General features: G+C 48.2%; 1 protein-coding gene across 3 annotated transcripts in view; it reads left to right on the top strand.

Annotated features, from left to right (window-relative positions):
* LOC149352619 (sushi, von Willebrand factor type A, EGF and pentraxin domain-containing protein 1-like) overlaps positions 1–21,820 on the top strand; it is a 261,506-nt gene that overhangs the window by 202,966 nt on the left and 36,720 nt on the right. For all 3 annotated transcript variants that reach the window (XM_089581812.1, XM_089581813.1, XM_089581811.1), the window contains 2 exons: positions 1,109–1,288; positions 12,920–13,297. In XM_089581812.1, the coding sequence (XP_089437938.1) occupies positions 1,109–1,288; positions 12,920–13,297 (558 nt within the window). The remainder of the gene's footprint in view (positions 1–1,108; positions 1,289–12,919; positions 13,298–21,820) is intronic.

Here is a 21,820-nt window from a genome sequence, read left to right as displayed (position 1 = left end):
TGGTACACATCGAAGGGCTGGTCACCTGATCGTTGGGAAGAGCTACGCATAGTCCCTTGATCACGGGTCAGCGCACCCCCACTCGAAGACGACGAATGCAACGGGAGGCACGTGCAGGGGGGAATCACATCGATCGCGGACAGACTTTCGCATCGATTTCGAGGGACACCGCAGACGCATCTCTCGCTACCAAATCACTGGCAGCTAGCGTCTGTCCTTCTCTTGTAAACGTAGGACAACACTACATCCATCCATCCATCGTCTGACGGTACGCATCCCGCAGCCAATCCGTAATGAGTGGATCCCACGTGGCCTCCTGAGCTCACAAACTGCAGATTCTGCGACCCGCCTTGCGACCCCAACCTCGTCTTTGCATCGAGTCCTCACTCTGGATGACACCGGCCTCGTTTTAACAATAAAGAAACACCTCTGGCGCCGCACACGTGCTCTCATCCCTCCTTGTGCGGTATTCCTCTCCCGTGGTCTTACCCGAGCAAAGGAGGTTGCGTTTCGGAGGATCCGTGTCGGGGTTGCCCTAACTCCAGCCGTGACACGAAAGTGGCCGCAATTTGAAGGCTCATATCCCCGCCTTGGGTGTCCAGTCTGCCAGAATAGAAATACTGAGGCCGATTTTCTCCACCTGCTGTGGGTTTGCCCGGCTCTGAAGCCGACAAGTATTCGGCACTTGGCGGCAGCGGGTCTCTCGCCGAACAATCCTGCATCATGCACCGCTAGGACACAGGAACCACATCATCATTCACTCCTCGACTTCATTAGATCAGGCAACCTTTTCTCATTTATTTAAGCATCCTCGTCATCCATCATTACATACTGTTTTATGCCCTGAGGCAATAAACTTCGCTAAAAAAAACGCTGTACAGACGACTGCTTCAAGTAAGAGCAGAAGTCGGATCAGCCTGAAACCTCGTCGATGTGTACAGGCGCCTCGCGTGGTTATAGTGAGTCAAGACCGCTTTTCTTTTCTTCCCTTTCCCCAGTAGAGAGTAGAAGGCCAGGGAGAGACCTGTGTCAATGGAGTGTGTTGGAGTGGAGTGCTGACAACTCCAGTGGACCGTTGATCGTTGTGTGGCAATCTTTCTCCCTGCAGATGGCTGTCGCAGAGTGGACCTGCCTCACGTTAAGAACGGCCGCCCCATAGGAGACGAATTCGTCACGCCCAACTCATTGGGCAGGTATGAATGCCAGCCCCCGTTTCAACTTCAAGGGGGAGGAAGGATTCGCTGCCAGCAAGGATTCTGGCGTGGCCCGGCGCCATCATGTGTTTCAAGTGAGTTGAGATGTCGCCTGTTTTGTTGCGGGGTATTTGACAGCATTTTACAGAGCCTTCCTGATCGGTCGATAATTGCGAATCCTTGACAGGGGGCAGCGATCTGGCTTTCTGCTTGGCAGTTTTTAAGTCGTTTAATTGAAACTGAACATTTATCGTTTAAATTTTAGGTGAAATATACGTTTAAATTTTACAATAAATATACATTTAAATTTAAATGTTCTCATTCTAAAGTTTGCATTTTTGCCAATTAAATACACGTTCAAATCAAAATTATATTTTAAAATTGAACTGAAAATTAAGATTTAAACTTTTAAAATATTGCAGCATGAAATACTGAGATTTTAATTTCAAGTTAAATTTATAGTAAAATAAAAGACTGCTATTTGAGAGTAATGTGCAAATTTTAAACTTTTATACTTATAAATTTCATGTTTTAAGTGAAATTCAATTTCGAATGCCATTTAAAACTTACAATTATAAAAATATATCTTCAAACACTTCATGTTCTAAAATTTTTATCAAATAAGATATTCTTTGGAGAGAGCAAGCCTTATATTTAAAAAAAAATTATACTATGGCGGGGACTGGGGCATCTCTCCTCGCGGTAACTCTTTTCGGCGGGAACTGCACGGAGTGTAAATGAGTCTCTGAACGAGTGTTCTGAAGCTGAGAAATTTTGCAAGTTGCCAGTTGCGACCAATAAAGGCTCTTGCCTAATGCTTTAACTTACCCGTCGCCTAGTTTAGTCAGATTGTTTTTTCAATGTCTTTTTCGCAACACTTCTTTCAGCAAATAGTGTTGAAGCCTGATCAGGATGCATTTGATTCAGCAAATGCATCGCGGTACATGAGTTCGGAGATCATAAATATCAGTAGAGAAAGGATAAGTGAAAGTCGGTTGCCTACCAAAGAAGAAGCCTGCTGAATAGCGAAGTGATCGCCCTCTTATGTGCTATAACAAGTTATGGATGAATAGCCAAGTCGTAAGTGAGATAAGAACTAAGAGAATTCTAAACCAGCCTGCACATTTGCGCACGCAGTTATAAGCCCTGCGTCACGTTGAAAATGTTAGACTCTTTCATTATAATCGCCACCTCCTTACCTTTAAGGCATATATTGTAGACGCCTTGCACTTACTTTTGCGCAGTATTTCTCAGTATGCCAGCGTAAGGTTACAGCGCTATCTGCAATACGTAAAGTTGGATTGACTTTCGGCTTTGCTGAACTGCTATCAAGCCTCACACGACGCCTGTTCAGCGAGCCAGCTTGATACGGTATTGCTATGCTTACGTACAGCGTTTGCTGTTTGCCTCTTCTTTTCACGAGCCTCGCAGTATCCGCTGCTTTTTCTCCGCTATGATTTCTACGTGGTCACATTAGATAACTGTTAGTATAGCAAACGCAGGAATCAAAGCAGACTTCGCCCACCAGTCAGCGCCTTCGTCTACTTTCTGCTGCGAGGTGCATTTGACCTATAATAATCTGATTTAACGTAATCTGATCCAGGAAGCGGATCAGCCCGATAAAACAGAGAAAGCGGAGAGAAAGAGAGGAAGCAAGAGGTGCACTCTCAAGTGAACATTTATTCTAAAGTAGCACCGAATGCATGCAAACTCAGTCTCAACTGCACAACGCTGCGAAAGCGTAGAAAGAAAACTCTGCCTTTTCACCTCCTCAAAGGGCAAACAGGTGACAGCGACAATTGTACCGCACCCTGTCCATCACAGCACCCATTCCTCTGAATACCATACTCAGGCCCACCTTCGTTACGCCCCTTTTAGCCAGCAGGCTAATGCGTGAGTTTTAATGCGAAAACAGTATATGTCCCAACGGCAACGAAACCCGATGTCCAGAAAAAGTGCAGCCGAAAAACTCACGTCACCCTGCTAAAAGAAAAAAGACTTCTTCCAAAGTTGCGGAGAGTTGACCTCAGAACATTCACATCGCGAAGCGAGCACGCATCCCATACGCCACAAGACCCTTTTTTTATTTTTTTCAACACAATATTTATTAAGATGATGCGATGGTTTATGTACATTAGCTATCTACAAACATTAAGAAAGCAGTGGCCGATCAACACATCTTAGCAAACAAGCGCGATAAAAGAGTCTATACAGAGCACATAGCCAGTACATCATAATACGACACATCTAAGCAGCAAGCAACTAGAAGAAAGGCAATGAACAGCAGCACATCACTAAGAGTGAGTGCCACTCCGGTTCAAACTCGGCCTAGGCATACAATTCTTGCAGGTCAGCATCATTGTACTGAAATGTTCTTTAGCAGAATAAACAGATTCACATATCGGTCCATCATGGATGCTTTCCTGAGGGTGTGTAATCTAATTAATATAACAACCCTAAGAGTTCATCAACGAATGGCTGTGCAGCTAGATATCGTACAGAATGCGGCGTGAAATTAAGCCCTTTTTCTAAACGTCCGTTGCGTCATGTCCCAGAAGAGTATTGCTTCTTTATAATTGATGAAATAATGCCCAATCATTTCAGGAGCATCAAAAAGACAGCAATTAAATTGATGCACAAAAATAGTTTTTCTCTAGCTACGTTTTAATTGGTAATGTCTCAATGTGTAGCTTCATGAAAAATGTTTTTGTACTTTGCGAGAGGGGAATTTTACGTACTCCCTTGAGTACGTCATGCCCGGCCGGTAAACCGAAATACACTGAGGGATACATTATTAGAAGGAAGAGCGTAAAAACTAAGTACTTGTACAACCGTTTCCTCGACACCCAAAAAAGGAACTTAATTTCAGAAGGAACAAGTTGGAAACGAAAAGCCAAATAAACCTTATGCATGAATCTCCAGAAACAGGGACAATCAGAAACATTAGAAGACACAATGCGGAAAAGGTTATCACGCCTCATTGATTCAAAAGGCGAGTCCCACACAAAAATTGCGAAAACTCCGTGGAAACGCTGGATATGAGTTTTTGGGCAATAAATAATTTGCAGGAAGTAATAAATTTTAGTGGCCAGAAACAGAGACCGCGCGCAATAGGCCACAAAACCGCGTTCTTTATTTGCTAGCAAAGCTGAACGTAATATATGCGCTGCCTTACGACTGTATTGTAATAAATATGTGTGCCATTAGATATGCACGAAGAAAGTTAAAAAGGAAACAAGAAATCGCCAGAGACACTCAAGACTGCTTACGTGTGAGAAGGCGTAAGCCTACCCGCTCACTTTGTGAACGCAATCGCCGAGCGCTGCGGCGTGATGTAACCCGATGCCACGCAGCTGACTATTCTACCTCTGCATGGCTCTACGTAGCCGCCGCCGCTGCGCGAAGCACCCCTTCTGATGTGCGCGCTAAAGCAGGAGACGCATGTCCGGCAACGCGTCCGGCGCGCCGCCCAGGGTGCCGCTTCGGAACTGCCGCACCACAGCCGTGCGCACGTGATCGAGGCGGCCGTGCCACAGCAAGCAGCGAGACACGGAGCGGCAAACACTGCTGCGCCGTTCTACCCAAGCTAGCCCACAACCGGTGCCGCCGCGCAGCATTGGCTGAGCGCTGCTTGGCTTGGTGTACAAATATTGCAAGAAAAAATATTGTTGCTTATGTTGCGAGCTTTCGGCAACGGCACCGCTCGCGGGCGCCCCTGCCTTACCGACGAGCTCTGCTGCTGCCTGTCTGCCGTGGTCGACGCTAGACCGCCTGCTTCGCATCGAAGCGGCAGGGGTCGGCGCTTTGGAAGTCGCCTGCGCTATAATTGAAGGCCTAATCTTCACTCCGCTTTGCTGTCAACAGCATCATCTCACAATAAAATAATAGGATGGTCAATTTCCACGGCGCCTTCAGCAACAGAGCTAGCGGGCGCCAGTCGAGCCGGACCCCACAATCGACCCAGCGGCAGCTGCGAGGCGGTTCTCGCAACAAATTCGCTCGTACCACAGTTGTCACTTTTACCAACAACTCGGTATTGGCCAATTACCCAGAAAAATGATGTATTTTTTTAATTTCCCTATCCCAGGGTTTATTATTCTCGTCAAGAACACTCATTAGCTCATTTTTATAACGCCGGCAGACGGGATCCAGACTCGCCGGCCGGCAGGCTCGGCTTACTTCACGTTCGCACAAGAAAATGCAAAACAGCCATGCTACCAGAAGGAATGCTTCTATAGATTCGAGCAACGACAACATGCCTGTTCTAGAGTGGAGCTTTCGGCAACGACACAGCCAGCGGCAACGCCGGGGGACGAACTGCGCGCTGGTCCCTCACTGCCCTAGTCGTCGCTAGGCCTAGATCGTTTCGCATCGACGCCGCAGCTGAGGGCTCTTGGGGACTGGCCAGCGCTCAAAAAACGTGCTACACTCGGCACCCCTTGGTCGTTCTCCCAAATCCGGGATTGTTTGAATGAAGTCATGGCGCTCAGTGAAAACAGCGCAGTCAAGCTGACCCTACAATTCAGCAGGCGACACACCGCTCACCGGCTCACGGTGAATGTCACCAAGCAGAGCTTTCGTGGACTCGACGTCATCGTGACGTTGGCGCTCCGCGCGCTCGCATTGGCTGCCACTGCCAGCCGGAGCGGCGTGCCGGGCCTTCGCCGTTTGATGCATCCGGCGGTCGCCGGCTGGCCGGAACGGCGCCGCCGGACGCGGCGAGCCGGACCGGATTCGGAGCGCCCGCCTGACATGTGTCCCCGCCTTAACTTCGTGGAGGCAGTCGGTGCCGCACCGCGGCCCCCGCACCACCTTAATGGTATTACGCGGTAGCTAATGGCTTAATGCATGCAGAATTGTTCATTCTCTGCTTAATATTCATAGATCCCTGAGAGTCCTCTTACCGCTCCTGGCGCAGTAGAGCAGCGGTTAAACGGTGCCCTTAGAAGGCAGGTGCTGCCACCGATGGGACTTGTGCGATCCAGATTGCATTTCACGAGCAACCTCGCGCGACCAATCATTAATTTAACCGCCAGCTGCCAGATTGCCAGATTGCATCTTTTATGGGAGAAGAAAGAGAGAGACGGATTTCCGCTCAATGAGGCGAGTAAGGCTTTCGCTTTAAAAATAAGCAACAATGATTTCGCATTCAGAGCACGGAAGTAGCTTTAAGGGCCGTGCGTAATGTTTTAGCCAAATTGTACCCTGCCAACGAGCGCGCTGAGCCCCTCGTGCAAACTACTTCTGTCGAACTCCGAAATCAAATAGAGGCAAACTCCCACTAAGAGATGCGATCATCGCATATCATTTGATATTATTTTTGAGACCAGCGCACCCCTGTGCGCCGCAGCCATCAAAAGGAAAAGAAGGTTACCAATACTGAAGAAACTACAACCATAATGTCGCAATTCTTGCAAATTCGTAAATTTTCATGAATCCACGAGCAGATTGATTTTGCTGAAGAGGCGCTAAATTGGTATCGCAGGCTCTACGCCCGAAAAATCCCACTTTAAAACTACCCTATTTGAGTATAAGACACGTCGGTGCACGGCTATTCGGTACAGATTGCGGGTTAACCACACTGCGGTGCAAACATTTTTCCTTGTGCCTTGCAAAGGACTGCAAATACTGAGGGAAGTACGGTCACGTCACTCTTTTGTGCAAACCTGCCTCTAGGCATCAAGTAAAATTTGAATGCCTTGTGAAGAAAGAAAAAATACGCACGGTTATGACACGGGACTGTGCGATAATACAATGGCTCCCATTAAGGATTACTTTCTCCTGGTTAACAGCCCCTACAATCATTTTTTCCTCTCAGAGTTGGGAAAATATGAGCTAATTCACTTTAGCTCTGGACTGCATTCACAGTACAGTCGAATGGTTAATGAATCTTTCAATCCTGATCTCTTCCTCATTACATTACTTTTCGATCTAGAAACTTGTCTCGAGCTGGTGGTAAAATGAAAGGATGCATTCGAGATTCGTAAATGCGCAACTACTTAACGCAGCCAGCGCATGGTACGATATAGATTCACATTGCAAAATCCTTTTCCCTGCAATGGGCGTAGTCAGCCTAACGACAATGATCAAGCATATCTGTCTATCCTTGCCGGAAAGTGGTTCGGAGAAACAAAGAAGGCATGCGAAGTGATTTCCACCAAAAATGCTTGACCGAAAAAAAAAACGCGAGATATAAAATTATGGGACATATGTAGCCGAATCCAACACCAAAAAAAAAGCGCAACAGGAATTCGAACACCAGTTGGGAATCCATAAATGATATCGCTTGGAGTCGTATCTTGAAATTATATTTCCGTGCCCATTCTTTGTCTCTTTTCCCACTAGGAGCTACCACTTCGTGACGTCAGCATTGACGTCTAGCAAGTAACGTCAGCTTCGCGCTCCGGTATATTAAAGATTGCAAAGGCAATGACAAAGAGACCATAGCAGTGAAAGTGCAAATAATCATTTAAAGGAAGGAGATTCCATTTTAATTTTCTTAGTTCTGCAATGTCACCCACAGAAGTGGAATATTATTTCCTCGTTTTCGGGTCAAGATAAGGCTTTACACAGCTCCAGGGACAGACTCGCCGCCGCGGCTCAGTGGAAGTTATGGTAGGCTTGTGCGAGGTATTTATTCTCCGCTTTGCTCGAGCAGAGCAACATGGATCTCATAAGACCCACCGGCGGCTGTGTTTGAAGCAGCCACCTGCTGGTGGCGCATCACTTAACCGCTACTCATCTGCTCCGGTAGTGCTATGAGGACTCGCCATGATGTATCAATGTGACATGCTTTGCGTAATTACAACCGCCGCAGTTAGCAAACAGCTGGAGATGGCACAATGGGAGATGGGGAGATGAAAAAATTGCTATACACTCAGAACTGAAAAGTTTGGAGGGTAAAATCAGATTTACAATCACATTTCCTCCGCATCAGTCCAATTGATGGGCTACAAAATTTTATGGGGTATCTGAGATAAGCCTGGACCCATACGGAAGCTCATCCATTGCAATGTATTCTGTCGGTCCAAGGGTCGATGGTAAATAACGCCATGGAATTCCGTAGTATACCGTTCGCGCGTTGTAGACGAGCGTGTGGAACACTATGCGTAAGAGCACTTGTTCGCTGCAGCGAAACTTGCGTGCAACGAACGTTTGTTACTCGTTTGTTACACACGCTTTCATTGTCACTTTTACCGTTAATATTACACCCGATCGACACAAAAATTGTATTGCCGGTACCGGTACAAGATACCAAGCCGAAAGTGATTTCCGATACTGATACTCGCACCAAGCCGGATCTCCGTCGGCCTCTCAGTAACGACCGAATCGGACCGTCTCGTACGGCCAACGCAATACAACTGCTCTAGGTCTCTCCCGAGCGCCTGCATTCCGTCCATTTCGCGCCAATTTCTCACTTCTAACTAATCACTGGTCTCTCCGCTCTAACGATCACATATTGTAGAACTGTAAACAGGAGCCGCCGCCGGAATTTCTAATACAAGTTCCTACTCTAGAGCAATGGGATGAGACCACTGTGTTCAAACACAGGACGCTCAATGGGCTACTCAAGTCGCTGTCAGCTGTGGACTGATATCCACCTAACACGGATCATCGGAATTTTTTCTTTTCTGACGAAATAAATGTTTTGCAATCCAACAATCGCGCTCTCTCCCGAAGATTCAACATTGCCAAAACAGATAAAATCACAACTACTCGCGCGCCACTTCAAACAACCGGTGTCAAGAGTCAAGACACAGAAATCCCCGCACGTGCGTGGCGCTTCTGGTCCTCCAGCGCCCGAGCACCGTGGCTCCAGAGAAGCAGTGCAAATAGACAAACTTGTTTTCCGGCCAGAGGCGAAGACTCGCACGTGTTCCCAGCATCCGCGGTCTCCAGTAGCCCTCACCAAGGGCTTCGGTTAAAATAGCAGTGAGGGCATTCTACGAAAGAGTGTGATCGCGCGACCCGAAAGTTTATTAAATGCGGCACATCAAAACCGCCATATTTCTCATTGAAAATGGCATGCTCTTTCCATTTTCAGAACTGTAGTCTGAATATTTCAACTGAAACTGGAGATATTACAGGCTATCTGGGTCCAAAATAGTATGCCATTAGGATTTCACCAAAAATTCTAGGCTGCAAATCTAGTCAAGGAGATGGCAACACTTTATTAGTAATTCATCGGTTATTAGGTGAGTCTGATCAGCCGATGGGACAGGCGGCGCTAGCGGAGGCATCGAACATCTCTTCATCGTACCACGCGACTTTCGGTGGAGCGTACGGCGCTTTCTCTCCCCTTAGGCATGACGCATCGTAAGTCTTCAAAAGTGCGTCTCCCTGGCCCCGGCATCAGATCCTTCCTGCTCACAAAAGCTGGTGATGTAGGAAACCAAAGAAGCCGTAAAAAAAAAAGCACAGAGAGGAACTTAGCTAAGCAACCGCTGGGATGAAAAAGCACGCAAATCAACAGAGGGAACAAATCGTACTAAGCAAAAAGGGTTGCGTTTACCCACAGCCGAGGCGAGCGAATCGGCTGCCTGAAGAAGAGTCGGTTGCGCTTTGCACGGCCTTTCGCGGCGCCCAAGCGGCCCAAGCAGTCAAAACATGGCGGAGCATGCAAGCTTTCGAGCTTTCGAAAATGGCCGCGATCGGACGGGAAGGAGCTGACCGAACAGCGCGCACACTCAGCCTTCGTCACGCCATCCTGGATCGTTTATTGCTCGCGCGGGCGCATAAAGGTTAGATTTCTTTGTATTGCAAGATTGATGTTATCAGCGGATGTTTTTTGAAGAGAGGTTGAATGTGTAAGCGTACCGAAAATGTGATTTTGGAAAAGCGTCTTTTTCGCTGTTCTTTATCGAATATTAAGGCCCGATACCCCTGCGGAACTCCTCAGGTTCACCTCCTAACACAGTTTCACAGCACTAGAGGTGCCACAGTGTGATCAAGGCCGCGCAGCCGGTCCGGCTCCGCGCGCCACTGACAGCGTCTTCTGAGGCCATACCCCTGTTTTTGCATGTCATATTTGGGTAGTTACTTCCACCCCTTGTTCGGCTCATCTTCTGGTCTTGCGAAGGGCACATAGCCCCTCTTCTTCTCTCTTCTTTTTTTACTATTTCTCCTTTAGTCTATTACACTGGCAATATTCCTTCGCGTACCCCCCTCCCGCCATTTTTTTTTCTCTCTCACAGTCCAGCCTCAGCAGCTACCAGCGGCGGGTGTAATCTTGCCCACTGCAAAGAAAAAACACTACTTTATCTTTTCATTTTTTCCCCCTGCTTTCTCTCTTGTTGGGTCGAGATTGTTTTCCCCAATGCCCTCCCTGCCAGAAGGAGCGAGAAGTTCCCGCATACTTCCATGAAGGTAGCTACACGGCAGCGAACGCTGCCGCCCATCTCAGCCCAGGTCGACACGTCTGTCAATAAGCAAGCGTGCGGTGCTTAACAAAGCAGGGGTTGCATCTCGATTTTGTATTTCCCTGCTTCTTACATGTTTTGCGTACTCTCCATTTTTTCGTGGGGCTCCCACTCCCCTTTTCTGCTTTTTCGTATCCAAGCTGACTTCTTTATTTTTACTTGTATTTATTTCTTTTTACTTCGGTCTACTTATTTCTGTACTCTTTATCCGTTTCTCGGTCCCATGTTCTGTCCAACCCTATAAATGGGGTAACCGCAGCGAAGACAAATCACTCTTGAAGAAGATCGAGCCTCCGATCGAAACATCCAATCAAATAAAAATATTTCCTTTAGCGAAGCGTACACTTAACTATATGCTTTTTAAAGCATAATCTGTCACTTAAAGACAAATAATTATAAAGCAGAAGAAAAATTGGCGGGGGCTTAGCTTTGGTTAAGCCTGGTAGGTTGCGAAAGCACGCAGCGCCTCCAACTGAAGGACCACAGTGCTCCGCGTCTACAGGTCATGCGTGGCTACCGGCCGGCGCTGCGCGACGACTGAAAGCGTCTTGGAACACAGTGCGCCGCGTCTACAGGTCACGCGTGGCTACCCACTTTTTGAGGAAAGGAAATGGCTCAGTAATTCTCTGTCATCTCGGTGGACACCCTAACCGCACCGTAAAGGAAGGGAGGAACGCCACCACCCGTTCGGCGCGATGCCTTGTTGTTGCGACTGAAAGAAAGATAACTTGTAGAACGCCGCCGGGCTCGCCATTCTGCGGCAAATGCGCGTTGCTTAGCCAACCGCTCTTGCCTTTCTTCACCTGTCTCCTCGGCACGGCGCCGGCGTTTGTGCTCAGCACGTCGCTCCAGCGACGCCTTTACAACTCCTCAGACATGACTAAGCGGAGCGCGCCTGCGGCGCCCCGTTTATCCTCTCCTAGCGAGCGCCCTCACGCGGCGGGCCGAGGAGCCCGTCACGTGGCAGCCGCCGCGCCGAGCGAAGGAACGACTACGGCCGAAGAGACGAGTTGGGGCCCCTGCTCTCCTCTGGTCATGACGCCACGCTGTGACGTGGTCGTGCGCCGCAGCTGCGCCGGAGCGAAGGAACGACCTCCACCGACGGCAGAAAAGTGCTAGCAATATTGCTTTCGCAATAAAACATCCATGCGGCCGGTGGGATCCGAACTCACGTCCTCTGAATTTTGCGTCCCGTGCTATACAAAAGCAGCTACGGCGACGGCTGTGCAGTCTTCTGCTTGCGGGGGTATTTATGCTTTTGAGTGTAACCGAACCTCGAGAGTGTTCACCAGCGCCGCCCTCGTCCATAGTGGCGGACGTAGTACGTCCAGTATTACCGCGTGTGTGACGTGGAATGTCATCGAACGGTCCTCTAACTTCATCGAACGGAATCTAACAGCCATCGGAACCAAGGTGCATAGGGAAATGTATCTATTTTTTTAATCTGTGGTGTTGATCAACGGGAAAATAATACTGCGATTAATCTGTCGCTTGAAGACAAATAATTATAAAGCAGAAGACAAAAATCTCTTGCCACCGGCGGGGGAACACTCTCAAGGTTCGGTTACACGCAAAACATAAATACCCCCGAAAGCAGATGATTGCACAGCCGTCGCTGTAGCCGTGGCTGCAGATCAGAGGTCGTGGGTTCTGATCCCCACCGGCGGCGCTGTAGTTTTTCTTCTGGTCCATAATTATTTTGTCTTCAAGTGACACATTAATCAGTGTTATTTTCTCATTGATCAACACCAAATTAAAAAATATAGCAACATTTCCCTATGCACCTTGGTTTCGGTGGCTCTTGGCTTCCTCCATATGTATGTCAAACCTGCCCCTCATTTCCCTTCTCTCGTCTGCCCACCGTATCAGGAGGCAGCTCAATCATTAATCATTAGAGTCTGCTCGGGAAGAGCAACCTGGGTCGCATCCCAACCCAAGTCCCACCGATGAAAGCAGCTGGCAAAGAAGGGCAGTGGGGCACGGCTTGACCGCTGCACCAGGAGGGGTAGGAAGACTCCCAGATATCTCCTGTGTGAATAGAGAGAATTGCTTAGTTCCGCATATATGGATATTAACCCATTATCGCTATCCGAACAACTGTCATCCGTGAACACTGGATCTGAGCACCGAAATCGAAGTGAAAACTAAACTGCTAGCGCACCTTATTCGCATTTTCCCTGACTACGCAAATCGGCTATCATTTTTTTATTAATGAATTGTTCTTCGCCTCTTCAGACATCGCAGATACTACGCACGCGAGGAAATCGGGCAGGGTACTAACTGAAGATCGTTTCTTTCTCTCTGCAGATAATGAGAGCAACCACGAAAGAAAAGCTTGCAAATTTTATGAAAGAAAGGAGCGCTTCAAGGCACATCACAAAGGCATTCCCGTGAAGCCTAGAGGTCCTTTCGAGCACGGGACCGAGCTTGTGTTTCACTGTGAACCTATTGGGGAGCTGCATCTCAGAGGGCCCCGCACAGCTCGATGCATCGATGGAAAATGGGATCCTCCACAGCATCCGTACTGCTACGACTTAGAACCATATGACATCTTCGTACGCTTCCTTAACGCTACCTACACTGCCCCCGGTGGCACAGTATACGTGGAGCCGAATACGGAAGTTCGCGTGATGTGCTGGAGCAATGCCCCAGTTGACCTCTCCTTGTCGGCTGAACAACCGATTGGTAAGTGCAGAGCCTCCATTTTTATTTTTTTTCGTAATGCTTACTGCTCATTTCATCTTTAGGCATACTTCCCTGTGGTAATGTGAAAGAAGCCAACAGCGACAGAAACCAAAGGGCACAGGGTATTTTGTTAATTAATTTATTTATTTTATGGTGTTGATCAATTTAGAGTATTACTGAATATGTTATCGCTTAAAGCTAATTGATTAGAAAAGCAGAAGAAAAAACAACCACATGCCGCCGGTGGGATCCGAACCCACGACCTCCGAATTACGCGTCCGGTGCTCTACCTCTGAGCTACGGCGACGGCTGTCAAATCTTCTGTTTTCGGGGGTATTTATGTTTACAAGTAACCTAACCTTGAGAGTGTTCATCAGCGCCACCCACGTTCATAAGCGGCGGACGTAGAACGTCCTGAGTTACCGCAAGTGTGACATAGAACGTCATCGAACGGAGAGGGTGGAAGCTGCGTGAGAACCCTCTTATGCTTCTTATGGCGTCAAGGCTGCCAGAACCGAGGCCCTCGCTAAGCAATTAAGCAAACAAGGGAAGGGAATTGAGGGTCTCGTTATAAATATGAAAGAAGCCAACAGCGACAGAAACCAAAGGGCACAGGGTATTTTGTTAATTAATTTATTTATTTTGTGGTGTTGATCAATTTAGAATATTACTGAATATGTTATCGCTTAAAGCTAATTGATTAGAAAAGCAGAAGAAAAAATAACCACATGCCGCCGGTGGGATCGGAACCCACGACCTCCGAATTACGCGTCCGGTGCTCTACCTCTGAGCTACGGCGACGGCTGTCAAATCTTCTATTTTCGGGGGTATTTATGTTTACAAGTAACCTAACCTTGAGAGTGTTCATCAGCGCCACCCACGTTCATAAGCGGCGGACGTATAACCTCCTGAGTTACCGCAAGTGTGACGTAGAACGTCATCGAACGGAGAGGGTAACGAGGCCAACACGTGTCCAGCTTTTCGAGAGAACGTTATTATCACTATCTGGCCTAAAAGATAAACCACGGCCTCAGAAGATCGCGAGTAAAAACAATAGAAAGACCTCAGTTACAGATGAAGATTCAAACTGCAGCCCTCAACGTCGATAATGCGGCGCTTACGCTGTACAATGATAACCTGCTGCATAACAGCACATTTAACTCGAACACAGCCCAAGGGCGCTATGCCGGAAGGTCCGAGTTTGGCGCTCGCCCGAGTTTCATCCGAGTTTGCGATGACGGCAGTCAGTGAACGCAGATAGCGCGGAACGTGCGCAGGCAGCGGACAATAAAATGTAGAGATAAAGCCACGTAAAGGCGATACAAGCGCACCCTGAGCGCCTGTTTCACACTTCAAACACAATACACTGCGCAATACCAGGCCGCAGCGCTACCTGAAGTTATCAGCGCCATATCAGCAATCGCGAAATCGTGACTTCTCTGCTATCTATCTGCACACTCGCCGCTAGCTGTTTGACACGCCTTTTCGGGCGCCTCAAAGGCGTGTCTTCTCTTTCAGCTCTATCTGTCTCTCCATTTCCGAAGACGAATAGTGCGCACTAGGTGCACTCTTGTATCAACCCTTTTTCTTCTCTCGAATGCGTTAAAAGGCAACAGATAATATTATGAACATTTTGTTCATTTCCAAGTGTATTTTAAAATCTAAATCCAATGAAGCGTTGTTGAAAAGCATAGCTTTAGGAAATTAACAAAGATTTGATATTTTCTGCCGCTAGAGGCGATAGTGAGGCCATTGCTTGCAGCGTGGCTTGCATACGAACTAGAGCGGCAGCCCACCGTGTCGAAAATGAGAGAGCTCCTACGCTGACACGCCGCCGGTAGCGCTGCCTTCGATTGGAAAGACTGGGCAACTACTACACGCTGAATCTGTCTTATTTTTCGGCCATTGCGATAATATATTTTATTGTGTCGTATATCAAAATATAACAGTCATGCATCTTCTGGCTTGCATAATAAACAAAAGCAAAAAACTGAACTTCACTGCACCCCCGCGTCACTGATGCTCTCTGCAGTGACCTCAGGTGGAGCTGTCCGCTGCTACGGCCGCTGCCGCACCCCGGTATGGCCAACCATTGCTTTTAGTACGCTCTTGGCGAATCTCAGCGGTAGAAATTGGCCGTGCGACTGCGAGCGGCTGTGATGCAGTGTGAGAAAAAAAATTGCTGTTTGGCTGTATTCAATGATTCATCACGTATGCCTGTTGTGTGTGACGCCTCTTTAGTGCACTGCGGATGCGAAGAGCGTGCTACCCAGCGACACAACTCATCCTATGTCATCAGACGCTGACTAAAAGCTGTGAAGGGGGTGGCGCGCGTATCTTCGTAGCATTTGTTAACGTCGCGCACTTCAAGGTTTTGCGGACTGGTTTGGTCACTAACGTCGATCGCTGTTCTATACCGCAGGGACATCGCATTAATATCATTCGGGCAGGTGAGGGATCCTGTTTGTAATAATTGAATCGGACTTATAACAGAGAAAGGTGTTACGGTTGTGAAGTACGCAGTGCTTGCGTGCTGGAAATCACAAACACTTTATTGCACTGGGTCTGGAGCAGCGATCGTTTGTCGATCCCAGATGTGTTTGACACATTGATGCTGAGCTTTATCACCGATGAAAGGACGGCCAAGCCAAACACCTGTGATGCGATGTTGTTGGAGTAGGACGTGCTCCAAGCACCGCTTCGTCGTCGTGCTCCGTGTTTGACGCCTTGCAAGCAGGTGTGACGCGCCTTCAGCGTTGTGCTGTGTCTTACGTGGTTGCAACAGGCTATAGTGTTGTGCAATCTTGGCATGCGAGCGAAGAAATCGGCGGCTTTCGCCACGTTGCGTGTCCTTCGCAGAGGTGCTTAGATTTATCAGCGATGACGTCCGTTTTGCCTGTTATATTTCGATGGTCAACATCGTCGATGTCTGTCAGCAATCAGCACCGCCGCGCAGCATACCTGTAGCCGGCAGGGATGCTGGGAGTGGCCCACCCATAGCGCGTACGCCTATAATTTATGTACGGCACGCCGGGGGCGTGACCAATGGTTTTGATTGACAGGTGAACTCGGAGCTAAACTCGTGAACGGTGAAGTGCCCCGAATTCATCTCAGGACTGTCATGGCGGCAGCAGCAGCAGCCTGGGTAATCGCTTCCTCGGACGGCAAATGTCAGTACGGCCGGCTGGACCCGTTTACTGCCTTGGCCGACGACGAATTCTAGCGACATTTTCGCCGCTCCAAAAAATCGGTATGATGGTTGTGTAAATAGTTAGGCGGCGGCCCACGCCTGCGTAGAGTGCGTACCGGGCTTCATTCGCTTTCGGTCGAAGAGCACGTCCTCTGCGCCCTCCGGTTCTTCGCGACCGGGAGCTTCCAGGGGAGCGTCGGCGCAGACCGCTTTATTGGACGCCAATAAAGCACTGTGAGCCGCTGTGTGAGGGACGTCTCCGACGCGCTTATCGACGCGGCTGTGCAGAAGCGGTGGCTCGCTTTGCCCACGACTGCGGCCGAGCGTGCGTAGGTTGAGGAGCGTTTCCTTCTGCGCGGCGGCATCACAGACGTCGTGGGATGCGTCCACGGGACCTACATTGGCGTAAAGGCCCCTTCGAAGACCAGCCCTGACATGGTGAAAGCCAACTGTTTCACGAGGAAGGCACATTATCCATTGAACATTGCAATCAGTAAAAAATAATTGTTCTCGCCAAGTCCTTTGGGCTACTCTACAGCACAGTGCCAAAGTCGGTCCCAGACTCTTTTGGCGAAGACTGGATCAGCCGCTAACCGGTTCCACAGAACAATTCATAACATGCCAGGTACCTTAAGAGAGGCCGACAAAAAAAAAGTGGGCTCCTCGGCAACGGCGAAATCGAAAGTTGCAGATGGCCACTTGTTAATCGGGCCACTGCAGAGCACTCACCACTGTGCTAATTAATTAAATCCGACGAATGAATGTCATCTTTCACACAAACCTCTCACTTGCATCTAAAAAGTATAGTCACAATGCTGCAGAATCGAGAAGATAACCGCCACTGCTGACCAAAAGCCGGTGCGAGCTCATTGACAACAAATTTCGGACAGCTCACATTAACGCGGTATGCATGAACATGCAGTTCATTTCAGAACACGGCATAATATTCAAGCGATTCTGAACAAAACGAGTTTTCTCAATCAAGTCACGTGAAATTCAACTTGCGATGAAAAAAAATGCGAAATAAAAAAGTTTCACCATGCGAGATTTGAACCCACGCGCTCCCATTGCCTGTCGACTCTCCGGAGCGACGCGTTAGACCACACGGCCACAGAGCAGCGCGGCGTGATACACCTCTCTTTATTTTTTTTTGCGGACTACTTCCGTAGCGTTGCACATGTACCTCGTCGCCATTAGCGGTCAGCTGATGACGGGCGTTGGTAGCGTTCCCTCGCGGTACAAAGCAAAATTTAATAATGCATAAATCACTCCAAAGCGCTTTAAATCCAAATCTTGCACACTATGAAGTGCTTATAAAGGTGTATTAAGTGCATTATAAAATTCAACAAACCTGGTTTGTCTAATTGCACACGCAGTGCACTTGGTGGAGCGACACACAAATGAAAAGTGCACCGGCGGTTGGCTCACGTGACCCGTTCTTTGTAGACCGCCCAAGAAGCCCATGAGGTAGCGTCGATGTGATGATAAAGCACGGAATATATCCAGATAACCCAATGAAGTTGGAGGCGTGACGAGGGTGGGATTTTGTCTTGCTACCATTAGTTCACTCATCTGAGGGCGTCGCCAGAGCTCGGGAAGATTCCGAGTTTCAGCAAACTCGGGCCTTCCAGCATAGCGCCCAATACAAAACCATACTGTTCACATGAAATCCACGCCATGGTTACGGCAATGTAACGCGAAGTTTGGTTTGGTTTATTGGGGTTTAACGTTCCAAAGCGACTCAGGCCACTAGGGACGCCGTAGTGAAGGGCTCCGGAAATTTCGACCACCTGGGGTTCTTTACCGTGCACTGACATCGCACAGTACACAGGCCTCTAGAATTTCGCCTGCATCGAAATTCGACCGCCGCGGCCGGGATACAACCAGAGTCTTTCGGGTCAGCAGCCGAGTGCCATAACCACTGAGCCACCGCGGCGGACTAACGCGAAATTCAGCGACAGGGGGTACAAAACTGGAATATTGTGAAGCGCCTCATCCGAGGAGAGTCGTCAGTCAGTGGTAATGCCCTGAGGCCATTGCGGAACCATAGGCGATCCCACTGTAAGAAAACGGGTCGTCCCGAGAAACGCCTTCGCGGTTCCATTGGCTTCCGCATATTCTCGCCGACGCCTGTTTGCTCGGCTTGTGCGGCGCGCACTGCGGGGTCTTGACGCTGAAGCCGCCTTGTCTCAGATTCGGTGGCACTCACTGTAGGGTCTCAACGTTGTATCCTCTTTGCGACGGCTTCGGCAGTATACGCACACGGGGCCCTGACGCCGATGCCTATTGTCCTCACATTGTGCTTTGCGCAAAGTTCGGGGTCTTGGCAGGCTTGCTACTTTATTTCTCCGTCTCCAGGACATCGTGAATCATACGTTGCGGCAGCGTCTGGTATCACCGGCTTTCCGATCACGACTGACGGAGGGAAATGCTACGCAAGTTGCCGGCCAGTCTGCCAGCACTTGCTGGCTAGGCTGAACGTGCCCCGCAGTGAAAAAAATGGGTGCGCGCAGGCCATCTCGTGCGCATGCCTTCTCTCGTAGCTTTGTGCGATTAGTTGTGCGCTTTTTTTTCGACTCTACGCGCTGCAGGCGTCGCAGAAATCGAGTCCGCCATCACAAGAGTTCAGACATTAATAAGTGACGGTGTAAAACAAAGCCATACAATGGTCGAACTTCGACCCTGTACAGTCCACCGGTTTTCGGGATTCTTTGTCACTAAAACTTCCTGCAGGTTTGTTGCTTCCTTAAGCGCATTCGTGCGCTCAAGTGTTCGAATATGAATGAGTTTTCTACGCTTCTCTTAAATGAAGCGCGAATTCGCCAATATATTCGAATGTGTGGTTAAACCATTTAAGCCGAATAACACTGACAGTTTTCGTGGAACTCCACTGCCATTTCGCACAGGTGCAAACGGAAACACCCCCCCCTCCCAAAAAAAAAGTAGGCCAAATATCCCCCTCCCCCCACTCCCCCCCCCCCCCCCCCCCCCCCCCCCCCCCCAAAGAAAACAAACAAACAAACTGGCGGGTGTCATACGATGTGTTACGAAAAACTTCGTTTGCAGTATTCGTTGTATACATTTCGCATTTACATTCAGTGATGTTCTACGCCGTAACCGAGAGTCTCTATTTCTGGCAATTTTCCCATCACTTTGCACCAGTTTAGGAAGTCCAGAAATCTGGAAAAAATGAAAAAATTTTGGATTTTAACATTTCTTGAAAACCCATGAATATTCTCTTTTTGCCAAATTTTCCTACGAAAATTATCTGAAAAAAAAAATTAGGAGCTGTCAGTCGGCCTAATGCGAAAGAAATGCAGTAGCATTCTTGTCCCACTGGCCAATCTATTCCAATCTATTCTAATTCTTATTCGATTCCGGTAAATATGCTGTTGCGGACGCACCAGCCGGCGCCAATATCGGCGGCCGAGCAAAACGTTCACGTCGATGTGACGGTTACTAGTTGCTCTTGTCCACACCTTCTCCGTAGTGCGAATAAGCGAAATGAGCGATTACATTTCACGTGTTCACTCTTCGACACTAACCAGCAGTATGAATAGGCATGGATAGCCCGCGGGATTCGTTTGTGCGATGCCGGTGATTGTGGAGAACGAGTTGACAAGTTTTAGCGAATGCAAATGGCCATCGAGCATAGTTTTGACAACAGTGACCAGAAATCGAGGATTGCTTGCATCTTAGGCCTCAAATACATCGAGCGGGAAGCGCCGCTGCTAGGCGGTGTGTCCCAGCCTGCCGACCGATGCTGCAGGCACCCGCGGCTGCAGCTACAGCAGTCGCCGGCGGCGCTTGAGGACAACAGATTAAGCCATTTTAAGCATCGCAAATGGGACCCGAGCATACTTCTAGATAAACCAATTTAAATTCGTGTTGCACACTTCGGGAAACCAAGTTACAAAGGGCGAGGAGACGCCTGTCCTATGTTGTGAACAACCTGGTTATGAAACGTTCCGCAGGCTGATGCTCGCATTCTCCTGCGATTCTTGCAGAGGTATCGCACTGCTTAAACAAGTAAACAAACAACCGGTGAAAAACAGAGCGGAGTGTTGGACGTAAGTATAACGCAGCTCACAATTCATGCCGATTTTACAGATGTAGCTAGATGTGTAAACAGAAGCAGAGCTGAGGTTTAGTCGTCCTCATGGGAGGATTCCTGGGGGAGGTAGCTACTCGCGCGGCAAATGGTAAATCCGCTACAATTACCCTGAGGCATGCATTTAGCGAATGCATGGAGAGTGTGTTAAACAAAGAACAGATTTATTTATTTATTTAATTATTTATTTATTTACTCGTATATACTGCCGCCCCGCAGTTGCTATGGCAGGAGTGGGGATATTGAATACATGAAAAACGTGTATACAGGCTGTTTCACTTAAGACTTTACATAATTTTTCAAAAGAGGCTTTTTGGGTTAGAAGAGCGTTTTTTTTTTTTCGTGCCTTGTCAGCGGTCTAATACATCAGAATACAGCTAAGACGTGCTAGCTACCAGGTCGGTTAACTAATATTGAATGGTTAACTTCTAACCATTACTATTAGGCTCCTTAATTATTTAGAGGCGCGTAGCCCACCGTAAGTAATACACATATCAGTTTTTATGATTTCCAAAACGTGGCCTCCCTCGGCGCTGTGGCCCAGCAAATTTCCCCTATTTCGACGAGGTAAGTGCACTGGAGAGGTTGCTTTGCCTGCAAGCCCCTCGAAAGCGCATTATTTAGGTGCGATGTCGCCAAAAATTTGTAGGGCCACTACGCCGAGGGTAACCGCGTTTTATAAATTATAAAAACTGATATGGATATTGCTTACGCTTGGCTGTACACGCCTGTCAATAATTAAGGTGCTTAACAGGAATGGTTTGAAAGTTAACAATTCACTATTAATTGACCCGTCTGCTACTTAGCACTTCTTAGCTCTGTTGTTATGCACTACACCGCTGACAGTGTTATGCCGGAAAAAGCGCACTTCTCACTGAAAAAGCATATTTTTAAAAATTATGTAAAATCTTGGGGGAAATATCCTGTATGTTCACGAATACAAGCGTGCATGCATAAAAAAGTGCAAACAAAATACAATATAAAATGAACAAAAGAGGGTGTCAGTGACGTTCAGTGGTAGCCAAAAATTGCGGAAATAAAAGTGAACGAATTTCAAAGGGCAGGGAATTCCAGCATTCGGTGGTACGTGGGAAGAAGCTGTAATTATACGTGTCACTGCGCGTGAAGTGGAGATATGTTTGAACTGTGGTGGCGCCTGGTTGATAATGGAGTAGACAAAGTAACATGGATGTTCATTGCCATGAGGCGCGGTGAGTTAATG

The sequence above is a fragment of the Amblyomma mixtum genome, chromosome 3, assembly GCF_055824585.1.
Source record: "Amblyomma mixtum isolate Tamu chromosome 3, ASM5582458v1, whole genome shotgun sequence".
Taxonomy (NCBI): Eukaryota; Metazoa; Arthropoda; class Arachnida; order Ixodida; family Ixodidae; genus Amblyomma; species Amblyomma mixtum.
This window is presented reverse-complemented; position numbering and strand designations above follow the sequence as displayed.